This window comes from Artemia sp. Qi Xiang Cuo, chromosome 20 (genome assembly GCF_049724085.1).
Source record: "Artemia sp. Qi Xiang Cuo chromosome 20, ASM4972408v1, whole genome shotgun sequence".
NCBI lineage: Eukaryota > Metazoa > Arthropoda > Branchiopoda > Anostraca > Artemiidae > Artemia > Artemia sp. Qi Xiang Cuo.
Genome location: NC_142813.1, coordinates 8,937,078 through 8,964,020, shown reverse-complemented (window position 1 = coordinate 8,964,020; position 26,943 = coordinate 8,937,078). Strand labels below are relative to the sequence as shown.

At 34.3% G+C, this 26,943-nt stretch overlaps 1 protein-coding gene across 1 annotated transcript in view; it reads left to right on the top strand.

Annotated features, from left to right (window-relative positions):
- Positions 1–26,943, top strand: part of LOC148939847 (gamma-glutamyl hydrolase-like) — a 62,140-nt gene that overhangs the window by 24,820 nt on the left and 10,377 nt on the right. Inside the window, exon 5 of the mRNA XM_089106481.1 lies at positions 6,164–6,273. Within this exon, the coding sequence (XP_088962607.1) occupies positions 6,164–6,273 (110 nt within the window). The remainder of the gene's footprint in view (positions 1–6,163; positions 6,274–26,943) is intronic.

Below are 26,943 nucleotides of genomic sequence, written 5' to 3'. Positions count from 1 at the left end.
CAATAAAAATATTTATACGTTGACTCGAAGTCAAACATTTTCATATAACATTAAATCACTCAAGTCTGATGGATCTCACACATCCATGAGTTTGGCCTTGATATCCAATACCACATTGTCGCTCTGCAGGAGAGAATTCTGAGAATTCTTCAAACCTCTTTTTTACCACCATACTCTTAAAAAGGCTAACTTCTTTTGATTTTCAACCTCTTTTTTCAATATCATGCCTTAAGCTGAGATATTCAGATTTGCATATATCCCCATAGCGATTTCTAATCAGTAAACTATTCAAATTCCATCATTTTAGTAACTTTAACCCCAATTTTCTATATTGCGCTCCAAAACTTAGATTTTTTCAGATTTGTGTACATCCTCAATGTCAATTTTTCACCACTCTACTTTTCAAAAGCCTTCGTTTTAAATTTCAAACCACTTTTTTCCATATTGTGCCTCCAAGCTCAGATTATTAAGATTTGCATATACTCCTATAACGATTTCTTACCACAATACTATGCAAAAGCCTTCGTTTTAGTAATTTTAACCATAGTTTTCAATATTGTACACTCAATCCCAGATTATTCAATTAGCACCCATTCCTATACCCTTTTCTTACCACTATACTTTGCAAAGGCCTTCCTTTTGTTAATTTTAAAACACTTTTTTCCGTATTAGGCTACTAAACTTATATTATTCAGATTTGTGCACATTCCCATGCCAATTATTATCACCATACTTTTCAAAGGTCTTCCTTTTATTAATTTAAAAGCACTTTTTTCCCTATTACACTCCTAAACTTAAATTATTCAGATTTGCGCCCTACACCGGACACGTAAGGGTGAAACCATAACGGGCAACCGTTAATGTGGTAACCGTTACTCAGAAAGGGGCATCCTGTTTTATTTTTCTGTTTTGTTTTAAGGTTTGTTTTTTTATAATTTTATCAGTTTTATTCTGCACTGAAGACGGTCAAGCGGAGGTCTTGACCAAAATATTTGATAACTTTTAAATTTTTTCACTTGATGTTTATTGTCCTCATTTTCTTCGTTTCTTCATGATTTTATGTTTTATCAACATGCCTTTTTTAAATTATTTTACTAAAAGGATTTAACTAAAGGCATCTAATTTTAGAACTGAAAGCAGGTGCTAAAAGCGAGTCTTTTCGTCCAATTATTTAACCATATGCCAGAGGATACTTTCTCACTGTAAATATGGCCAAAGCTAAAATACACCCTACACACGAGGGATAACAATTGAATTGGCTTAAACACATCTGTCGGGTTAGCAAAAAGGTACCTTTTGAATAATGGGTAGAATTTAGAGTAAATCCTTATGACGCGAAAAAAAAATTATTATACCTCCGATAAAACTATTTTATAAGGTATGGGTGGGGTTTTAGTTAGTTATCCAATATAGAGAGTTATAATAGGTTAAATTTGACTATAACGTTCATCATCTTTTGGTGGAGGGGGGGTATATATAGAGAGAGACTCACCAGCATATAAGCAGATATTCAATTCTTTTTGAACTTTCTGGAAGCATCCATTTTTCAAAATCAAGTGATATCCTGAAAATCTAATACTAGACTAATGGGAATATCTTTTCAATACCCGTCTTTATACCCCCCGGGGACAGTGGAAAAATACTCGGTTATGTTGCAAGAATAGTGGGAATCCATTGCTCCTATAAAATCAATAGTGGATTACGTGACGCTCCTGTTTCCTGGGAAATAGCGAGACATCCTTTTTTGCCATGCTACTAGAATAACCAACCCTTGTTCCTAGAAAAATCAATAGACGTCTAGAATCTATAACACCTCTGCTCCTAGAAATGGCGGGAAAATACTTTGTTCGCAGACAGCAAAAGGCTGTGTGTGAAGCATGAAAATATTGGGATTATTATCAATTTGGACCATGTCCTTACTTGAGCTGGCCCTAAAGGTTTTTTCCGGACCCTCGTAGGTTTATAAACCATCAAAGACAAATCACTCCCTATTACGTAATCAACATCTGCATATCTTACGAAAATTAATAACAACTGTATATTGAGGGAATCACCGCTCAACTTCTTCGTCATCATAAATAATTAAAGAAGAAAGGAGTAGTGGCAATGGGTGTTTTGGAAGTGTCTATGGGGATACTACTCTCGTAAAAACGTAGCAAAATACATATAAACAAATTTTTGATGTAGTTTTAGAGTTTTTTTTACCCCTAGATATAGCCGATGTAGCCGAAATTATCATTCCAAAACTTGTTCTCCTCATTTAGATTCCCTTGCTTCAGTCCATTTGCCCTAAACACTTTTAAAAAAGTTTGCCCGAATCGTAAAAAATAACAAAATGCATATAAACAAATTTTTGATGAGTTTTCTAAAGTTTTTTTTATATAACTCCTCGATGTAGCCGAATTTGTGTTTCGAAAACTTGTTCTCCTCATTAAAATCCTGTTGATCCAGTCCAGTACCCAAAAAATAAAAAATAAAAATCGTCCGACTCAAAAAAACGTAACAAAAATGCATTTGAACCAATTTTCGATGGGTTTTTTTAATTTTTTTTTAGTTCCTAAATATACCCGGTATAGCCAAATTGTTCTCCCAAAACTTATTCTCCTCATGGAGAAGTCCATTTACATGCTGAAGTCTATTTACCCTCAACATTTCATGCAGATTGGGGAAAACAATTTTTGACCCTTTTACAGTGTCAAGAATCAATAGCAGCTCGTTTTTTAATGTTCCCGTATTTTACCTTTTTTTACAGTGTACTTTTTTTTGCTTTTTTTTGTTTTTTTTGTTGTTTTTTTTTACTTTTTTTTACTATACCCAGTAAGTTGCCCATTAAGTTTATGCTCGTTAAGTTTATGCCCAATAAGTTTATCGAAGACACAACAAAGGTGGGCTTTTTTTTGGACGCCACGAATCAATACAATGAAATATATTCAATAGCTTTTCCTTCATTAAGGTCTTCCTGTCCCTGTCTCCATGTTCAATAAGTTTATGCAGGCGGGACCTAAAATTTTTAAGCCCAGTTCATATGTCGACACAACTAAACTTCAAACGTTCTGTCTAAATGTCCTGTAAAGGGCTGGGTACACGTAGCTGATTTCGGGAATCTCCAAATCAGCGCCGAAGAAATCAGTGTCGATTTGAGCTTGAAAAACTTTCTTGTTTTCAGCACCGATTTACAAAGTCAGCGCAGATTTTCATCATGATCATCACAAAAAATAGGGATACAAATAAATAGTCAGCCTGAGATATCTGTGGTGAAAGACCCCGCTGTTGAGTTGAGAACTAAATTGAGAACTAAGCTGAGATCAATCATTCAACTATTAATAAACACCAGTTGACTATTTGTGTCCATGATTCTTTATTTTGAAAATCTTGCGCAATAAATTTTTCTTTCAACGAATTTTTCTTACCGCTATCGTTTGTTCACTGATGCTGAAATCGGTTCCCGAAATCAGCTACGTGTGCCGAGCCCTTAAGTTGCAAACCTAACACAGACAAAACAAAGGCCCATACTAGAGCGTTAGGAATCGATATAGCGAAATTTATTTTTTAGATTGTGTCTTTATAAATTAGGTTTGCTCCTTTTAAGTGAAATTTTGTCTCAATTACTTGCTGTATTGAGTTTTTGAGCAGTTACAAATAATGACTGGAATTCAATAAAAAGCTCAGTTTGGCATTATTAGTAAATTTAAATAATCGCAACTTGAACTTATGCTATTTTTGCACCAATGGAGAGAATTGGAGCTTTCATTTAAGCAAAGTCAATCTAACGCATATTTCAAGAACAAGTCAGATTTTAACTTACACTTGACATACTATATAGGGCTGTAGTGTATTTGAGAGACATAGAAAAATAGCACGCCTATTTTCTGATGTCACGAATCAATATAACCTAATTTTTCAACATTTTTCGTGTTAAATAAAACTTTCTTGGCCCCGTCGAAATGCAACTTTAAAGCTAATCTACAAATTCCTATTTGTTTATTTGTCGTTTCTTTTTCAAAATCTTGTCTGGTTTTCAGTTCTTTTTGGGATACAATCAGCCCAACAAATTTAGTTTTTTTATTTACATTTGGTTCCCTTTTGCTCAGGGACTTTCTATGTCTCCCTCCCCCCTCTAAGTTCTTCTAAGTTCCTCTCATTGCATTGTATAGTATTGGTTATTAGATCTGGAATTTTTCATCGAGGGGGAGTGCCGAATAACTGGAACAAAATCAAACTTAGGCTATCATTAGTCAAAACGAAACTAAAATTAACATGCAAATTTTTTTTTTGATTATTTTTTGATCATTAGTCAAAAGCAAACTAAAATTAACATGGAAATTTTTTTTTGATTATTTTTTGATCATTAGTCAAGAGCAAACTAAAATTAACATGCAAATTTTTTTTTTGGCTATTTTTTTATCATTAGTCAAAAGCAAACTAAAATTAACATGCAAATTTTTTTTGATTATTTTTTGATCATTAGTCGAAAGCAAACTAAAATTAACATGCAAATTTTTTTTTTGATTATTTTTTGATCATTAGTCAAAAGCAAACTAAAATTAACATGCAATTTTTTTTTTTTTGATTATTCATGTATGGTGAACAATCTTCAAAACCTGCATTAATTAAAAACATTCAGAAATTAAATAAAAAAAAACCAGTGTTTTTTTTTACTGAAAGTAAGGAGCGATATTAAGACTTGAAACGAACAGAAATTAGTCCTTATGTGAAACGGGCTCTCTCCTTCTCAACGCCTCCCTCTTTACGCTAAAGTTTATCTCTGTGTCACAACTTTATTTTTTAAAATAATAAAAAACTTTAGCGTAAAATTTTTATCGGGTGACTTCTGGAAAAAATGAGCGTAGGAGGCAGCCTAGCTGCCCTCCAATTTTTTTTGTCAGTTAAAGAGGCCACGGGAACTTTAATTTCCTTTAAAATGAGCCCTCTCACGATATTCTATGACCGTATATGAAAGGGGCTGTCCCTTCCTCAACGCCTCGCTCTGTACGCGAAAGTTTTTTGTTGTTTTAAAAAGAAGAGCTGTGATAAACAGTCAAACTTTAGTGTAAAGAGCAGGGTGTTGAGGAGGGGACATCCACTTTCAAATACGGAATAATTTCTGTTCGTTTTAAGTTTAACATCGCTCCTTACTTTCAGTTAAAAAAAACTTGTTTTTTTTCACTTAATCCCAGTCTGGGTCTGACGACGCGTTACCGTCGATCCGGAAAATTGAATTTGTAGCAGAATTCTCTCGTGATTTGCGGTAAATATTATGAGAAAAGGGTATACATGACATTTTCAATAATATTCCTGTTTTTCGTAGGTATTCCGTAAATTATGTAACTACGTTATTTGTCCATAGACATATTTCAAATTCCGTAGATCTACTGAAAAATCCAAAGAAGTGGAAAAACTGTGAACCATAAAAATAAATAAGCAGAAGCTAAGTTTCGCAACGCTTTTAGTCCTTTTAAAAATCTAAAAACTAGCAATCTCTTGATACAAAAAGGCAAATGCCTTAAAAGGAAAGCTACACTTTCTTAACTGGTTCGGTGCCACACGGTTTTAGCTTATTTTTGGCTCATTTTTACCCGAGTGTCTTTCTTTTTTAATTGGCAACCCAAAATTGCATAAATGTATATTGAGGTCTTTTCCATTAAAAACATAATTCCCAATCTTTAAGACATATCTAATGTTTTAATTTTAAAGATATATATAGTGTTGTTTTAAAATAAACTTCACATAAACTTTAAATTTTTCAAATAAACTTCAAATTTTCAAATAAACTTCAAATTTTCACAGAGAAAGTTGAAACAGCAGATTTCATTTTCAAACTTTTTCGCGCTTCAACTCCTAGTGGCTTAATTCGTTTCCATTATTCGTATTATACTATAAATCATATATTATTTTTGTCTTCTAACCCACAACGTTCAAAATAAACTAACCATTTGTTATTGTTTAACACTCCCTCAGACATAGAGAAAAAACTGCTTACCCCAAAACAATAAACTTTTTCTCATAAGGATTTTTGTTCTTTTGAGCCAATGTTTCACTATTTTCTTCTGTAATATAAGATAAAAAGAACTCCAACTTAAAGTTAGTTTAAGAGGGAAGAAAATAAACTTTTTGACAGGTGAAACCATACTGTTCCTCGTAAATCAAGCAATATTACTTTCAGAGGAAATAGAAGAGAGCCGTATTCTTTCTGCAGCTCCTGCAAACGTCTTGGATATCTTGATCAGCGAAAATGTCACTGCTAACTTTCATCGTAAATGCTTAACCAGAGAGGTATGTCTTATTTCTGAAAAGATTATTTCTGCATGGCATTAAACAGAATATCAGCTGAATATATTCACCGGAAAATGTTTGAACTTTCTCAAACAAAGATATTTAATAATATGAGTAAATAATTACCCTTTCACCGTTACTGAGAAAGGGTCGTCCAATTTTAGTTATGTGTTTATATTTTAAGGTTTGTTTTTTTATATTTTATTAGTTTTATTCTCCACTGAGGACGGTCAAGCGGAGGTCTTGACCGAAATATTTGCATAATTTTTCAATTTTTTCACTGGCTATTAATTGTCCTTGTTTTCTTCACGATTTTATGTTTTATAATATGAGAGTGGGGATAAGCTATATATATATATATATATATACACACACACACACACACACACACACACACACACACACACACACACACACACACACACACACACACACACACACACACACACACACACACACACACACACACACACACACACACACACACACACACACACACACACACACACACACACACACACACACACACACACACACACACACACACACACACACACACACACACACACACACACACACACACACACACACACACACACACACACACACACACACACACACACACACACACACACACACACACACACACACACACACACACACACACACACACACACACACACACACACACACACACACACACACACACACACACACACACACACACACACACACACACACACACACACACACACACACACACACACACACACACACACACACATATACTATCTATATATATGCACATGTATATATATATATATTTTATGTATAAGTAATAATTGTGTATGTATATATTTATTCTATTCCCCGAAAATGGCTCCATATTTATTTGGGAGAATTAGATAGATAGATAGATAGGTTTATTTTCCATATATCAGTAAAATAATTACATAACAATCTTACAATCCCCACAAAGGCTCCATGGCCTGTAGGAGGGGGATTATGAAAATATCAAATAATCAAAAATATCAAAAAAACAAGGACGGTTCACTAAATAAACTTTATCAAAATACAGTGAATCGTAACATCTAAAAAAAAAAAAAAAAAAAAAAAAAAAACTTTTGGCCGCAGGAAAAAGTAAAGAAAATTAATCACAAAAAAAAAAATATTTTTTTTACTAGTCTTTTGAAGGTGCCAAACGAGCACCTAGTCTTTTGAGTTGGTATCTAGGGATATTTTTGCATAAACAAAACGATCTAGATAGGTCAGAAGTCGAAGAAAAATCCTTAAAGGCCTGAAGTTTGGTTTTTGCAAAAGATGTCATGTACTATGTTAGTACACCATATAAGCATTTCTTATGACATCATATATGGCATCATATAAGTATTATCTTATATGATGCTATGCATAGCATAAATAAGATTGTTGAGTTTCCAACACAACAGTACATTTATATAATATGATGTCTGCGGGAAGTCCCAAAAAACGAAAATTTGCAGTTACAGTTACTATAAACGTTGATTTTTTGGAACCGGCACCTGAATTAACGTGTCAAAAATATAAATGAGGAGCAAAGGCACAGGCGGTTAGAATATATTCGAAAACGAAAATTAGAGCAGGTTAGAAATGAAAATGAAGAGCAAACACAAACGCAGTTAGAAGAAATACGAAAAGGAACAAGTGAGGGAGTAAAAAATAAAAATGAAGAGCAGCCAGTCAATGAAAATCAACCTTGACGGCAAAAATAAAAACGTGCCAAAATTGGAAATGATAGGGATGACGATTGGGTTTGGTATTTTGACAAGGATAAGGTGATCAATGCCTACCATACCTTTGTTAAAAAAACAAAGGTTCGGCGATATGTATTTCATAATGACGAAAGATAAGCCTAGGTGCAACGAAGCAAACAAATCGATAATGATAGCGATGATGATTGAGTTTTGGATTTTGACATGGATAAGGTCATCAATGCCTATCATACCTTTAGAAATCAAAAATATGTACTAGATAAATCGTTGGAAGAAAAAAAATGTTTTTGTCCCACCATCGGAATAATTAAAACAAACAAAGGTTCGGCAATATGTTTTTCATAATGACAAAAGACAAGCCAAGGCAAATGAAAAAGTCTTTGTCCCACCACCTGAACAATTCAAAGGAACAAAGGTGGTCGTCAATGCCTTCCATTCCATGTAAAATCAAAAACCTGGGCAAGATAAATTGTTTGAAGAAAAATAAGTTTTTGTCCCACCACCTGAACAATTGAAAGAAACAAAGGTTCGGCAATATGTTTTTCACAATGACAAAGAACAAACCGAGTCAAAAGTTAAAGGTCCAATAAAAAAATGTAATTATACAAAGGCACCGCTTCTAATTTAAGGTCTATTTGGAAGTCATGACATCAAGAAAGACTCAAATTGTCTGCGTTTAGAAAACAAGCGACAGTGAGAATCAATATATAGAAGCCTGCCGCGTGCCGTCAGACCACGGCACTAATATATACATATATATATATATATATATATATATATATGTATATATATATATATATATACACACACACACACACACACACACACACACACACACACACACACACACATATATATATATATATATATATATATATATATATATATATATATATATATATATATATATATATATATATATATATATATATATATATATATATATATATATATATATATATATATGTGTGTGTGTGTGTGTGTGTGTGTGTGTGTGTGTGTGTGTGTGTGTGTGTGTGTGTGTGTGTGTGTGTGTGTGTGTGTGTGTGTGTGTGTGTGTGTGTGTGTGTGTGTGTGTGTGTGTGTGCATATATATATATATATATATATATATATATATATATATATATATATATATATATATATATATATATATAAAGCAGTTTTCTAAAGAAAATTAAAGCCCATACTAAACTTAAGATCAGAAGAAATAGAAACCTACGATAACTCAAAACAACCAGAAATTACTGTTAAAGAATAAATGAAACCCAAAACGAACCGAAATTAAATAAACGATCACAGCACAAAAATATTCAACAGGTACTAACATAAATGAATATATAAATTTCAAAGCAAGTAAATTATTTGTTGAATATGCAAATCAAGCTTAAAACGAACAAATTATTTTGCTGTTGAGGCATAAATGAAACCCAAAACGATCAGAAGTTAGATAAACAATCATAGCAAACAATGTGGCTATCTCAAAATTTTTCACACAGTCCTGGAGGGGATATGTCGACCCTGAAGTTTTCGTTACATGATCTTTGAACTATTTCTTAACAAAATAGCTATCTCAAAATTTTTATCGGATGAGTTTGGGGAAAAAAGAGCGTTGGGGGGGGGACTAGTTGCCATCACATCTCTTTTGAATCTTAAACAGTGAACTAGAACTTGCAATTTCTAATCAAATAAACCCTCTCTGAAGTTTACACGAACATCCTTTCCATCAAAACCGTATATGCCCCCAGGGCATAACGTACAACGTCTGTCCCCAGGTCCTGGAGGGTTGTGTCGACACCGGAGTTTTGTTAAAAATTGAATTAGAACTTCCAATTTCCAATCAAATGAGCCCTCTCTGAAGTCTATGCGAGGAGGTCTTCCATAAGAACCATATTATGCTCCCAGAGCATAACTTATAATGCTTGCCCCCGGACCCTGCGGGGTTGCATCGACAAAGAAGTTTACCTTATCTGACCTTTGAACGATTTTGAATGAAATCACTATCTTAATATTTTTGTCGGATGGGTTGGGGGAAAAAAGGGTGTGGGGGATATTTGCCCTCGGATCTCTTTTGACTCTTAAAAAGGGAACTCGAACTTTGAATTTCCAATTAAAGGAGCCCTCTCTGAAGTTTATACGAGCATGCCTTTCATAAGAACCATATATGCCCCTAGGATATAACTTATCATGCCTGCCCCCCTCCCCGGCCCGTGGGGGTTATGTCGACACCGGATTTTTTTTTTGTCTAATTTTTGAACTATTTATAAAATGAGTATCTCAAAATTTGTATTGGATGGGTTTGGGGGAAAAAATTCGGAGGGTTAGTTGCCCTCCGATCTCTTTTGACTCTTAAAAAAGTGAATTAGAACTTTCAATTCCCAATCAAATGAGCCCTCTATTAAGGTTATAAAAGCATCACTTCGCTAAGAACTATATACGCCCCCAGGGCATAACTTAGAACATCTGCCCCCCGGGCCCAGGGGGTTGTATAGACGCCAGAGTCCTTGTTATGTGACTTTGGAAATATTTTTAAAACAATGGCTATGTGAAATTTTTCATCGGATGGGTTTGGGGAAAAAGGGCTATGGGGCTAATTACCCTTGGATGTCTTTACACTCTTAAAAAGAGAACTGGAACTTCTATTTCCAATCAAATAAGCCTTCTCTGAAGTTTATATGAGTATTCCTTTCACAAGAACCTTATCTGTCTCAGGGCATAACTTACAACGCATGCCTTCGGGCCTTGGATGGTTGTGTCGACACCCGAGTTTTTGTTATCTGACCTTTGAACTATTTTTAACAAAATAGCTCATAATTTTTATCGAATGCATTTGGAGAAAAGGAGGTGTAGGGGGGGGGGACAATTGCTTTCCAATCTCTTTCGACTCTCAAAAACTGAACTAAAACTTTCTATTTCTAACCACATGAGCCCTCTCTAAAGTTTATACAGGCATCCCCTCCATAAGAACCATATATTAAGAGATATATTAAGAGATAGAATTTTTCAGCGGATAAAGAATTTGGGAAGGTTTATTGGACTGGGCATGGAGCATAGAGATCATTTTCTTTAGATTTATTTTTTTCTCTTTTTATAATAACGGTGTTTTTATTTATTATTTTTGAAGTGTAATATGAATGAACCATGGCCCAGTAGGGCTTTTAGTGTTAATAAATAAAAAAAAAGTTTTTTTTAACTGAAAGTAAGGAACGACGTTAAAACTTAAAACGAACAGAAATTATTCCGTATATGAAAGGGGATGTCCCCGCCTCAATGCCTCGCGCTTTACGCTAAAGTTTTTTATTGTATAAAAAAAATAGAGTTGTGAGAAAGTCAAACTTTAGCGTACAGAGCGAGGCGTTGAGGTGGGGACAGCCCCTTTTATATACGGAATAATTTCTATTCGTTTTAAGTTTTAACGTCGTTCCTTACTTGCAGTTAAAAAAACTTGTTTTTTTTTATTTAATTTTTGAACGTTTTTGAATTAATGCAGGTTTTGATTTTGGCTCACCGTACATGAATAATTAAAAAAAAAATTGAATATCAATTTTACTTTTATTTGGTTAAATGGCTTTCTCGAAACCTGTTTAATTTTATTTACGAACGTTTTTAATAGTAATAAATATACGTAAATTACGAATTAACTTACGTAACGAACCTCTATATTCTTATATTTTTAATACGTATATTAGAGGTTTCGCCCCCTAGTCAATACCTTGCTCTTTAAGCTAAAGTTCGAATTTTGTTCCAATTCTTTAAAAATGACCCCTTAATCACAAATGCCGTTAATTGGAATAAATAGCTCCTACGAAAGTACTAAATAACCTTTGGCTTAAAGAGCGAGGTATTGACCAGGGGATGAACCCAATCACATAAGTAATGTTTCCTGTCGTGTTAATTTTTTATTTTGCTCCTTAATTTAAGTTAAAAAATTTTTTTTTTTTTATAAATATAATTTATGATATTTATTTAAATAATGCTGGGAAATCCGGCGCCCCCTTCATAGCAATGTCCCTTCTCCCATGAAAAATTCCTTCATGGTAAGATCCTCCAACATAAACCCCGACCCACTCCCCCCTACTACCAGAAAAAATCCTCTCTGAAAACGTCTGAAATCCTCTCTGAAACGAGATAACCAATACTATATGTTAACATTTGGTTAAATTCATAACTTTCAGCCCTCCCCCGGGGACTTCGGGGGATTAAGTCATCCTAAAAGACATTGTTATCATATTTTCGACCATGCTAAACAAAATGGCTATCTAAAAACTTTGATCCGGTGACTTTGAGAAAAAATTAGCGCGGGAGGAAGCCTAGTTGCCTTCAAATTTTTTTGGTCACTTAAAAAGGGCACAACAACTTTAATTTCCGTTTGAATGAGAGTAGTAAAGCATTAATAGATACAGCCAGTGATTGCGTAATATGCCGTACCACGGGTCAGTCACCTATTACTACGAACGGTACATGCCTTACCAGACGGGTTTCTGGGCTAATAGGTGTATGGAAATACTGTGGGTACGCCATATACGGCAACCTAAATGGAATTTGAGTGTCGATAAAGTGAAATTATGTCACTATTTTTAGTTTTTTTTTCTAAACCAGTATTGTCTTTTGAGAGTTGATAAAGTGAAATTATGTCAATATTCTAGTTTTTTCTAAACCGGTATTTCCTATAAATTAATAAAGGGTAAAGGTTATTAGCGATTACGGGCGAGGATAGTACGAATTGCTTGTGAAAAACCCGGATGAATTAGTTGAAAATAAAGTTTTAAGAAGAAATGTCTGAAAAGTAACGATAGAATGACATTGTGACTTGACCTCGGTTTACCTCTCCGATGTGGTCTGTATAATACACAAGTAACGCTTGAAAAGTATTGTCAATTTAAAAAGAAATGGCTGAAAAGTGTTTTGAGGGAGATGGGTTGCATGGAGGGTCGAGTTGCACGAGGGTTCAGTAGCACGAGGGTTCAGTAACATGGGGATTCAGTTTTACAGGGTTTCGGTTATACAAGGGTTCAGTTACATGGAGGGTTCAGTTGCACGAGGGGGGATTTGCGAATTGGAGGAGATGGGATGATAGTGTGCTGTATAATACACTAGTGATGTTTTGGAGAGTATTGTCAATTTAAAATAGTTTAGAAATAAAAAAAAATTTAAAAAGAAATGGCTTAAAAGTGTTTTGAGGGAGATGGGATTGCATGGAGGTTTGAGTTGCACGAGGGTTCAGTTAAAGGGGGTACAGTTACACGGGGGTTTAGTTAAATTGGGTTGATTGGCACGAGGGTTCAGTAGCAAGAGAGTTCAGTAGCACGGGGGTTCAGTTATACAGGGTTTCGGTTATACAGGGGTTCAGTTACATGGAAGGTTCAGTTGCACGAGGGTTCAGTTAAAGGGGGTATAGTTACACGGGGGTTTAGTTAAATTGGGTCGAGTTGCACGAGGTTTCAGTAGCACGAGGGTTCAGTAGCACGGAGGTTCAGTTTTACAGGGTTTTGGTTATACAGGGGTTCAGTTACATGGGGGGTTCAGTTGCACGGGGCTTGAGTTAAATGGGACTTGAGTTCCGCGAGAGTAGTGCTTTGTTGTGGTTTAGCTTGTCACAGTTACATTCTCTTGATCTTTCAAAGTCCAATTTGATTTTATTTCATTGATTCTTTTTGTTTGCATGTCCGGGCTGGTGTTTGCAAGTCCAAGTTGGGTTTTCAGACCTACGTTTTTTAGATTTTCGTGGGTGTTTGAATGTCGTGCCGAAAAAAAAAACATAGTTGTACCCTCAACGCCTCGCTCTTTACGCTAAATTTTTTTAGTGTTTAAAAAATTAGAGTTGTGAGAAAGTCAAACTTTAACGTAAAGGGCGAGTCGTTGAGGAGGGGACAGCCCCTTTCATAAACGGAATAATTTCTATTCGTTTTAAATTTTAAAATCGTTCCTTACTTTAAGTTGAAAAATAGTTTTTTTTTACTTAGCTAATAATGGAACATTTAGTATTTTTTCTAATGTAAGTGTTTTCTTAAGAAAATGGCCTATCTGTAACAAATATAGCCTTAGCTAGTTAAAACTGCACATAAACTCTTGATTTTTTGTCGTGCTACTTTTATAATATGTGTAAATTTAGGTTTCTGTCCTAATTTATGTGGATCTCTCAAGTGAATTAAACATGGTGAGATAATTTTACCAAAGCTACTCTAAACCGTTCGTGAATTAACCAAAATTATTAGCGTTGATTATGTGAATCATGATCATTGTTTGTTATGTAATAATTAATGATTTTTCGTTAGAAAATAACCCATCTTTAACAAATTTAGCCTTAGCTAGTTAAAACTGCACATAAACTCTTGATTTTTTGTCGTGTTACTTAGATAATAAAGGAACATTTGGTTTTCTTTCCTAATTTAGTGTGTTTTCTTAAGAAAATGATGCATCGTTAACAAATTTTGCCTTAACTAGTTAAAACTGCGCATAAATTCTTCAATTTTAGTTATGTTAGTTAGGTAATAAAGGAACATTTGTTTTTTTTCCTTATTTATGTGTTTTTGCTAGAAAATGGCCCATCTTTAAGAAACATAGCCTTAGCTAGTTAAAACTGCACATAAACTCTTGATTTTTTGTCGTGTTACTTAGATAATAAAGGAACATTTGATTTTCTTTCCTAATTTAGTGTGTTTTTCTTAAGAAAATGATCCAAGTATAACAAATTAAGCCTAAGATAGTTAAAACTGAACATGAACTCTTGATTTTTTGTCGTGTTAGTTAGATAATGCAGGAATATTTGGTTTTCTTTCCTAATTTAGTGTGTTTTCTTAAGAAAATGATCCATCGTTAACAAATTTAGCCTTAGCTAGTTAAAACTGCATATAAACTCTTGATTTCTTGTCGTGCTACTTAGATAATAAGGGAACATTTGGTTGTCTTTACTAATTTACTGTGTTTTATTAAGAAAATGATTCGAGGAAACGCTGTTTGAGGAGGGGGAAGCTATCAAAATTGTCACTTTTCTTCACCTGAATCATTTGACTTAAGGATTTGGGGTGAAGCTGAAAGAGTCTAAAAAACGGATTTTATTCAGGCACGTTTTACCCTTGTGTTGATCTAGGTTCACTTAGAGTGGCGCGCCACTCTAAGTGAACCTAGATCAACCCAACTTTTTGGATATCTCTCTCACTATGACTCTGTTTGTGTGTCACTTTTTTGCAATGTGTAGGAACCAGAGGGGAATCCCCGCTCGTTTGGAAAGGTGCCAAGGAAAGGCAAGTAAATAGCATGTAGTTTCAAAACGTGTTTAATCACGTTTCTTCCCCACTCGTTTGGAAATGTGCCAAGGAAAGGCAAGCAAATAGCATGTAGTTTCAAAACGTGTTTAATCACGTTTCTTGAATGAAGTATCTGTACTGTATATTCAAGAGGTGAAATCAATAAAGAGCTTTTTACTTACTTACAAATATTTTCATAATTTATTGAAAGAAATTTCCGTATTGTGTATGCAAGAGTTGACTTCAAGAAAGAAATTGTTACTTACTGAGAATTTTTTTCATAATTTCTTAAATTAAATTTCTACATCGTGTAGCTAAGTGAAAATTGTTTGTGATAAAGAGAAAAAAAAGTTACTTACTTGCAATTTTTTTCATAATTTCTAGAATGAAGTATCTGTACTGTATATCCAAGAGGTGAAATCAATAAAGAGTTTTTTACTTACTTACAAATATTTTCATAATTTATTGAATGAAATTTCCGTATTGTGTATCCAAGAGTTGACTTCAAGAAAGAAATTGTTACTTACTAAGAATTTTTTCATAATTTCTTGAATTAAATTTTTACATCGTATATCTAAGTCGTGAAAACAATAAAGAGTTTGTTACTTACTTAGAATTTTGTCATAATTTCTTGAACGAAATGTCTTTTCGTTTATCCAGCAGGTGAATTCAAGAAAGAATTTGCTACTTACTTACAATTTTTTCATAATTTCTTTAATGAAATTTCTGTATTGTGTATCCAAGAGGTGACTTCAAGAAAGAATTTGTCACTTACTTATATTTTTTTCATAGTTTCGTAAATGAAGTTTCTGCATTGTGTATCCAAGAGGTGACTTCAGGAAAGAGTTTGTTACTTGCTTACAATTTTTTCATAATTTCTTAAATGAAATTTCCGTATTGTGTATCCAAGAGTTGACTTCAAGAAAGAAAACTTACAATTTTTTCATAATTTCTTTAATGAAATTCCTGCATTGTGTATCCACGAGGTGACTTCATGAAAGAGTTTGTTACTTGATTACAATTTTTTCATAATTTCTTAAATGAAATTTCTACATTGTGTATCCATGAGGTAACTTCAAGAAAGAGTTTGCTACTTACTTAGAATTTTGTCATAATTTCTTGAATGAAATGTCTTTTTTATTTACCCAGGAGGCGAATTCAAGAAAGAATTTTCTACTTACTTACAATTTTTGATAATTTCTTAAATGAAATTTCTTTATTGTGTATCCATGAGGTAACTTCAAGAAAGAGTTTGTTGCTTACTTGGAATTTTGTCATAATTTCTTGAATGAAATGTCTTTTTTATTTATCCAGGAGGCGAATTCAAGAAATAATTTGTTACTTACTTACAATTTTTGATAATTTCTTAAATGAAATTTCTGCATTGTGTATACAAGAGGTGACCTCAAGAATGAGTGTGTTACCTATTTACAATTCCTTCATAATTTTTGAATGAAATTTCAGTATTGTGTATCCAATAGGTGAAAACAATAAAGACTTTATTACTTACTTACTTGCAATTTTATTATGATTTCTTGCATTAAATATCTGTATTGTGTCCAGGAAGCGAATTCAAGAAAGCTATTGTTACTTACTTACAATTTCTTCATAATTTAATCAAATGAATAAAACTATTCTAAAGAATAAAGACGGGTTAAGCTTAAAGATATTTATTGCTTAAACGTATTAACAGATTTTTGAATTAATTTGCTACTCACTTAATATTTTTTATAGTTTTTTGAATGGAGTCTCTGCATTCTGTATACCTGAGTTAAGTTCAAGAAAGAGTTATTTGGTTACTTAGAATTTCATTATTAAATTCAAGAATGAAATGTCTTTTTTTTTATTTATACAGGAGTTGAATTCAAGAAAGAATTTTATACTTACTTACAATTTTTGATAATTTCTTAAATGAAATTTCTGCATTGTGTATACAAGAGGTGACTTCAAGAATGAGTGTGTTACCTATTCAAGAAAGCTATTGTTACTTACTTACAATTTCTTCATAATTTAATGAAAATAATAAAACTAGTATGAATAATAAAGACGGGTTAAGATTAAAGATATCTATTTCTTAAACTTATTAACATATTTTATAATTAATTTTATGCATACTTAAAATTTTTGATTATTTCTTAAATGAAATTTCTGCATTTTGTATCCATGAGGTAACTTCAAGAAAGAGTTTGTTGCTTACTTAGAATTTTGTCATAATTTCTTGAATGAAATGTCTTTTTTTATTTATCCAGGAGGCGAATTCAAAAAAGAATTTGCTACTTACTTACAATTTTTGATAATTTCTTAAATGAAATTTCTGCATTGTGTATACAAGAGGTGACTTCAAGAATGAGTGTGTTACCTATTTACAATTCCTTCATAATTTCTTGAATGAAATATCAGTATTGTGTATCCAATAGGTGAAAACAATAAAGACTTTATCACTTACTTGCGATTTTATTATGATTTCTTGAATTAAATATCTGTATTGTGTCCAGGAAGCGTATTCAAGAAAGCTATTTTTACTTACTTAAAATTTCTTAAAAATTTAATTAAATTAATAAAAATATTCTAAAGAATAAAGAGGGGTTAAGATTAAATATTTTTTTTGCTTAAACGTATTAACATATTTTTTTTATAAAAAAAAAAAAAAAAAAAACAACACTACATATTTACATAAAAATAGTAATTAGAGTTCACACTTAAACATCCAAAAACGATTATCCCATGATACAGAATAGTTTTTTTTTTACCATGTCTTATGGATTTATCACGATCAGGTATGTCCTTAGGTATCCACTGTGCGAAGAACCTAACATCGTCTTCAGGACGGTGATAACCCCCTTCAAATTTAGGACACTTAAACTCTTCTAGATTGAAAAGTGGAATCCTAGGGTCACAACTTTTGAATTAAAACTTTATCTGTAGGTACATTACCCTTTACGTAGAGTGCTTCAACCCGAAAAACCTGCAAATTCCACTGACTTCTTCCTAAACATTTTTAATTTCCTGAGAGGCATTTTTCAGTGCTGTAATCGCTCGTTTATAGAATCACAGTTTGTTGTCGTGGCGTAAAGTTGGATTTCACAAGCTTTTATCATACTCAAACAGATTTCAGTTAGCGACCAAATGATAATTGACAATTTTTTCGAGATCCATAGACAATAATAATAAAGAACATTCAAATATAACACCACAATATGATTTTTTTAATCCGATAAATTCTGTGTCATACAGTCCTATCATCTTGGAGGCTATTAATGTAGTTGTTAAGTAGAGAAATACTTCATCAAACTTTTATACCTTCGCTCAAGGTTGAATGGAGTTAGGGCTAGTGAGATGAGTCCTAAAACCATCTGAATTCATTGTGGGGAGGATTCATAGAACCTCCAGTGGGATTTTCTTAAGAAAAACACTTAAATTAGAAAAAAATACTCAATCTTATTTTAGTACCCGATAAACACGCAAAACAAAAGTTAATTTTTTACCAGTTTTAAATAGATAAGGTTCTATTGTTTAAAGATGAGCCATTTTCTTAAAAAAACACTTAAATTAGAAAAAATACCTAAGGCTATATTTGTTAAAGATGGGCCATTTTCTTAAGAAAACATTTACCAAAAATCAAGAATTTATGCGCAGTTTTAACTAGCTAAGCAAACGTTAGACAACAATATTTCGTACCTGTTTTTATACACAATTCCAATTACGAGTTAAAGTTTGTTCTTCCGGCGCTGGCCCCCATTGCCAAGGGAGGAGTTGTAGATGACGCATGGATAGATGGTTCTTTTTCATTTAATATCATACCCAAATCATCGGAGAAGATACTTCTGCTAGAATTCATGTTGAAAACTGATGACTAAGGTAATAAGTGCCAGAATAAAATCGGTTTTTTAGACTCTTTCAGCTTCTTCGCCAAATCCTTAAGTCAGATGATTCAGGTACACAAAGGTTATAATTTTGATAGCTTCCCCCTCCACAAACAATGCTTCCTCTAATCATTTTCTTAATAAAATACACTAAATTAGGAAAAAAAACCAAATGTTCCTTTATTATCTAAGTAGAATGACACAAGATCAAGAGTTCATTTGCAATTTTCTCTAACTACGGATAAATTTGTTAGCAATTGATCATTTTTCTTAAGAAAAAACACTAAATTAGGAAAGAAAACGATATATTCCTTCATTATCTAAGTGACACGACAAAAACTCAAGAGTTTATGTGCAGTTTTAACTAGCTACGGCTTTATTTGTTAACCATGGATCATTTTCTTAAGAAAACACGCTAAAATAGGAAAGACAACCTAATGTTAATTTATTATCTAAGTAGCACGACAAAAAATCAAGAGTTTATATGCAGTTTTAACTAGCTAAGGCAATGTTGCTTCAAGATGGGCCATTTTCTTGAAAAAACACAAATACGGAAAAAAAACAAATGTTCCTTTATTACCTTAAGATTATAGTTCACTATCCAATGATAACAGTCAATTTCTTCGAGATCCATAGACAATAATAAAAAAGTACATTCAAATATAACCCCACAAGATGATTTTTTTAAACCGATAAATTCTGTGTCATACAGTCCTATCATCTTGGATGCTATTAATGTACTTGTTAAGTAGAGAAATACTTCATCAAACTTTTATACTTTCGCTCAAGGTTGAATGGAGTTATGGCTAGGGAGATGAGTCCTAAAACCATCTTAATTCGTTGTGGGGAGGAGTTATAAAACCTCCAGTGGGAATTTCTTAAAAAAAACACTTACATTAGAAAAAATATTCAATGTGCCATTATTACCTAATTAACACGACAAAAAATCAAGAATTTTTGCGCAGTTTTTAACTATCTAATGCTATATTTGTTAAAGATTGGCCATTTTCTTAAAAAAAAACTTACATTAGAAAAAATAATAAATGTTACATTATTACCTAAGTAAAAAACAAGTTTTTTTCAACTGAAAGTTAGAAATGGTGATAAAACTTAAACCTAATAGAACTTAGTCCGTTTGTGAAAGGGGCTGTCCCCGCCTCAACGACTCGTCCTTAACATTAAAGTTTGGCTTTCTCAGAACTCGAATGTTTTAAACAATAAAAAAATTTAGAGTAAAGAGTGAGGCGTTGAGGGTACAACTATGTTTTTTTTTTCGGCAAAACATTCAAACACCCACGAAAATCTAAAAAACGTAGGTCTGAAAACCCAACTTGGACTTTCAAACACCAGCCCGGACATGCAAACAAAAACAAAGCACTACTCTCGTGGAACTCAAGCCCCATTTAACTCAACCCCCGTGCAACTGAATCCTCCATGTAACTGAACCCCTGTATAACCGAAACCCTGTATAACTGAACCGCCGTGCTACTGAAATCTCTTGCTACTGAACCCTCGTGCCACTCAACCCAATTTAACTAAACCCCCGTGTAACTGTACCCCCTTTAACTGAACCCTCGTGCAACTCAAACCTCCATGCAATCCCATCTCCCTCAAAACACTTTTTAGCCATCTCGTGTTAATTTTTTTTTTTATTTCTAAACTATTTAAATTTAAAATACTATACAAAACATCACTGGTGCACTATACAATTCACTATCGTCCCATCTCCTTCAAGTCGTAACTCCCCCCTCATGCAACTGAACACTCCATGTAACAGACCCCCTGTATAACCGAAACCCTGCACAACTGAATCCCCCTTGTACTGAACCCTCGTGCTACTGAATCCTCGTGCAACTCAACCCTCCCTGCAACCCATCTCCCTCAACCCATTTTTCAGCTACTTCTTTTTAAAGTGGCAATACTTTTCAAACGTTACTTGTGTATCATACATACCACATCTGAGAGCTAAAGCGAGATCAAGTCACAATGTCATTCTATCATTAATTTTCAAACATTTCTTCTTAAAACATTATTTTTAACTAATTTATCAGGGGTTTTCACAAGCAACTCGTACTATCCTCGCTCGCAATTGCTAATCACCTTAAGCCTTTATTAAGTTATAGGAAATACCGGTTTAGAAAAAACTAGAATAGTGACATAATTTCACTTTATCAACTCTCAAAAGGCAATACTGGTTTAGAAAAAAAAACTAGAACAGTGAAATAATTTCACTTTATTCACCCTCAAATTCCATTTAGGTTGCCGTATATGGCGTACCCACAGTATTTCCATACACCTATTAGCCCAGAAACCCGTCTGGTAAGGCATGTACCGTTCGTAGTAATAGGTGACTGACCCGTGGTACGTCTTATTACGCAATCACTGGCTGTATCTATTAATGCTTTACTACTCTCATTCAAACGGAAATTAAAAGTTCTTGTGCCCTTTTTAAGTGACAAAAAAAAATGGAGGGCAACTAGGCCCCCTCCCACGCTCATTTTTTCCCAAAGTCACCCGATCAAAATTTTGAGAGAGCCATTTTGTTCAGCATGGTCGAAAATATGATAACTATGTCTTTTAGGATGACTTAATCCCCCGAAGTCCCCGGGGGAGGGCTGAAAGTTATGAATTTTACCAAATTTTAACATATAGTATTGGTTATCTCGTTTCAGAGAGGATTTCAGATGTTTTCAGATTTTTTCTGGTAGTAGGGGGGGGGGTGGGGGGCGGGGTTTATGTTGGAGGATCTTACCATGAAGGAATTTTTCATGGGAGAAGGGACATTGCTATGAAGGGGGCGCCGGATTTCCCAGCATTATTTGAATAAAGATCAGAAATTATATTTATAAAAAAGATAGGTGCTACAAATAGTTCAAAGATCATACAACAAAAATAGGTTCGAAGTAATAGGTGACTGACCCGTGGTAAGGCATATTACGCAATCACTGGCTGTATCTATTAATGCTTTACTACTAATGAGCCCTCCCACGATATTTTAGGACCACTGGGTCGATACAATCACCCCTGGGGAAAAAAAACAAACAAACAAATAAACACGCATCCGTGATCTTTCTGGCAAAAAATGCAAAATTCCACATTTTTGTAGATAGGAGCTTGAAACCTCTGCAGTAGGGTTTTCTGATACGCTGTATATGATGGTGTAATTTTCATTAAGGTTCTATAACTTTTAGGGGGTCTTTCCCCTTTTTTCGAAAATCAGCCAAATTTTCTCAGGCGCTTAACTTTTGATAGGTAGGACTAAACTTGATGAAACTTATAAACTGATTTCCAATCGAATGAGTCCTTTCCAAAGTTCATGTAACAACTCCTTCCATATGAAGTGCCTCTGGGGGAAAATATAAATAATTAAACATTGGAGCCGTATGGTCTTTGCTATAGGCAGTGCTAAGTAAAGGCCATGTGGCTCCAATGTTTTATTATTTATTTTTTTCTCAGAAGCACTTCATATAGAAGGGGTCGCCGTATAAACTTCAGAGAGGGCTCATTCGATGGGAAATCGAGAGTTCTGGTGCCATTTTAAGAGTCAAAAGTGATCGGAGGGCAAAATACCCGCCCCAAATCCTTTTATGCCCAAATGCATCCCATAAAAATTTTGAGATAGCCATTTTGCTACTAATAGTTCAAAGATCATACAACAAAAACTCCGTTTTCGACACCCCCCCTTCAGGATCCTGGCACAGGCGAAGTAAGTTAGGACCAGGAAACATACATGATTCTTTTGGAAAGAATGCTCGTATAAACTTGAGAGAGGGCTTGTTTGATTGAAAATTGAAAGTTCTAGTTCACTTTTTAAGGGTCAAAAGAGATCGGATGATAACTATCCCCCCCACGCTCTTAAAACCCCAAATATATGTAATAAAAATTTTGAGATATCCATTTTGTTAAAAATAGTTCAAAGATCATATAATAAAAACTCCGGTGTCGACAGAACCCACCAATGCTCGGGAAGAGGTGTTGTAAGTTATGCCCTGGGGGTATATATGGTTCTTATGGAAAGGATGCTCTTACAAACTTCCAAGAGGGCTCATCTGATTAGAAATTGAAAATTCTAGTTTTCTTTCTAAGAGCCAAAAGAGATTCAAGGGTAACTAGCCCCTCCCCCTCCACATCCTTTTTCCTCATTCCCATCTGATAAGAACTTTGAAATAGCCATTTTTTAAGTAGTTCGAATACAATATAACGTAAACTCTGGGGTCACCACAACCCCCCAGAGCCCGAGGGCAGGCGTTGTAAGTTATGCCCTGGGGGAATATATGGTTCTTATGGAAGGGAAGCTCGTAAAATCTTCGAATAGGGCTCCTTTGATTTGAAATTGAAAGGTCTAGTAGGCCTACGGCTTTTGAGAGTCAAAAGAGATTTGAGGGCAGGTAACCCCCCCCCCCCCAAACCTCTTCCCCCCCCCCCCCCCAATGCATCCGAAAAAAATTTTTAGATAGCCATTTTGTAAAAAATTGTTCAGAAGTCAGATAACAATAACTCAGGTGTCGACACAACCCCCATGGCCCGGGGGAAGTTTTTGTAAGATATGCTTTAGGGGTATATATACTTCTTATGAAAGGGACGATCGTATAAACTTCAGAGAGGGCTCATTGATTAGACATTGAAAGTTCGAGTTCACTTTTTAAGATCCAAAAAGAGATCTGAGGGCAACTAGACCCCCCCACGCCTTTTGTCCAAACCCATCCGATAAAAATTTTGAGATAGCCATTTTGTTAAAAATAGTACAGAGGTCAGATAAGAAAATCTCAGATATTGATACATCCCGTCCAAGGCCCGGGGGCAGGCGTCCTAAGTTATGGTCTGATTGCATGTATGGTTCTTATGAAAGGGAGGCTCGTATAAACTTCATAGAGGGCTCATTTGATTGGAAATTGAAAGTTCTAGTTCATTTTTCAAGCTTAAAGATATCAGAGGGCAATTAACTCCCCCAATATTCCCTTTTTTACTCAAACCTATCCGCTACAAACTTTCAGATAACCATTTTTTAAATACTTCATAAGTTAAATAACAATAATTCCGGTCTCGTCATAGCCCCCCAGGGCAAGGGGAGTAGGCGTTATAAGTGTTGTTCTGGGGGCGTATATGGTTCTTATGAAAAGGATGCTCGTATAAACTTCAGAGAGGACTCATTTGATTGGAAATTGAAAGTTCTAGTTCACTTTTTAAGAGTCAGAGATATCCGAGGGCAAATAGCCCCCCCCCACACACCTTTTTTCCCAAACTCATCCAATAAAAATTTTGAGATAGCCATTTCGTTAAAAACAGTTTAAAGGTAAAATTTCATCGGATTAATTTTCTAAACCCATCCGATGAAAATTTTGAGATAGTCATTTTGTTAAAAATAGTTCAAAGGTTAGATAAGAAAAACTCCGGTGTCGATACATCCCCCCATGGCCCGGGGGCAGGCGTTTTAATTTATGCCCTTTGGGCATGTATGGTTATTATGAAAGGGATGTTCGTATAAACTTTATAGAGGGCTCACTTGGTTGGAAACTGAAAGTTCTAGTCCACTTTTTAAGAGTCGAGAGATCTGAGAGCAACTAGCTCCCCCCAACACCATTTTTTTAAAAGAGCTAAAAGTTAGTTAAAAAAAAATCCGGTGCCGACACATCCCCCCCCCCCAGGGCCCGGGAGTAGGCGTTGTAAGTGTTGTCCTGGGGGCGTATATGATTTTTATGAAAAGGATGCTCGTATAAACTTCAGAGAGGGCTCATTTGATTAGAAATTGAAAGTTCTAGTTCACTTTTTAAAAGTAAAATATATCCGAGGGCAAATACTCCCCCTCCCCCCATTTTTTCCCAAACCCAACCAATAAAAATTTTGAGATAGCCATTTCGTTAAAATACTTCAAAGGTAAAATAAAAAAATTCCTGTGTCGACGCAACCCCCAAGAGCCCGGGGGCAGGCGTTGTAAGTAATACTCTGGGGACATATATGGTTCTTATGGAGGGGATGCTCGTATAAACTTCGGATTCATTTGATTGCAAATTGAAAGTTCTCGTTCACTTTTTAGAGTTAAAAGAGACTGAAGGGCAACAATCCCCCTCCCAACGACCCCCCGTACGTGCCCTTTTTTTCTAAAACCCATCTGATAAGAACTCTGAGATAGCTATTTTTTTCTAATTGGTTCAAAGATCATATAACAAAAACTCGAGGGTCAACACAGTCCCTCAGGGCCCGGGGTAGGCGTTGTAACTATATATATATATATATATATATATATATATATATATATATATATATATATATATATATATATATATATATATATATATATATATATATATATATATATATATATATATATATATATATATATATCTGCTATGGAATTCAGTCTCGTATAAAGTCATTTGATAGGAAATTGAAAGTTCTAGTTCAGGTCATAAGAATCAAAAGACATCAGAGGGGAACTATCCCCCCACTACCCTTTTCCCTCAAATGTATCCTATAAAAATTTTGATATAGCTATTTTGTTAAAAATAGTTCAAAGGCCAGATAAAAAAAATCCGGTGTCTACACAACCCCCCAGGGCCCGGGGACAGGATTTGTAAGTTATAGCCTGAGGACATGTATGGCTCTTATGGAAGGGATGCTCGTATTAACTTCAGAGAAGGCTCATTTGAATGGAATTTGAAAGTTCTAGTTCAATTTTTAAGAGTCAAAAGAGATCGGATGGCCACTAGCTGCCGCCCCCCCCCCCCTCCCGCTCTTTTTAACCCAAACCCATCCGATAAAAAATTTTTGATAGCCTCTAGGCTCAAGCGTTTTTTCCGTTTTTTTTTTGCAAAATTTTGGGGAAATCTTAAAAACTTCAGGAATACTGAAAGCCGCAGGGCCTAGTGGGCCTATAAATCCTTGTCTGGTTTCACTGCAATCTTCACTTTATTTTCATTGTTATAATAAAAACAAAAGAAAATATTTGTAATATAGTTCTTTTTAGTAAAGTGCCAAATACGCAGTAGGCCTTATACTTTCACCGTTTGAGAATTACATAGCCCCTACTCCATGAAAACAACCGCGGTCTAACAACCAATCCTTAATCCCATTCTCACTTGTGTTTGAATTCTGTTCTCCCAATTATTATGATAAAAAAAAGGCAAATTAATGCAGAACTTTGTAGCCACTTAAGTAAGAGAATGATAATTCTAAGTAAGAGTATTGGTCATTTGAGCAATAGAATGATACTTTCACCCTTAGGAAAAAGGGTAGTAGCCGTACTCTTGTTTGTACTGAAGACACCATTTATTAGAAGTACATAAACCTAATTTTTTTGGACTGAAGCGGGGAAAAACTTTCGGATTTTTTTTTATTATTTTGTTCGTTTTTTGATTGCAAAAACTTTCAAGTTTCAAAAAAAATCCTCATTTCAAAATCATTTTTTTTTTTTTAACATCAAACTTTCATCAAAGTATCAAAAATATATCGAAGTAATAATATAAAAGTACCAAAGTATCATAGGATCAAAGTTAACAAGGCGTCAAAGTATTAAAATAACAATAAGCAACTTGCACAACTTACAGCCATTGTACCGTAAATCGAAGTTACCACTCAAATCACTAAATCCAGCTATCATAGGCAGCGCGCTAGCGTTACCTAAGTAAAGAACGATGTGGAGCAATTTTTTTTTTCCTCCATACCCGGGCACTTCGTATCGAAGGAGTTGTCGTAGAAATTTCGAAAGGGCTCATTCGATTGGAAATTGGAGTGAGCTTTCGGGTATTAGCATTCAAACAAAAGCAAAGACGAAAAGAAAAGCCTACTCTTCTACTAATATCATAAACCATA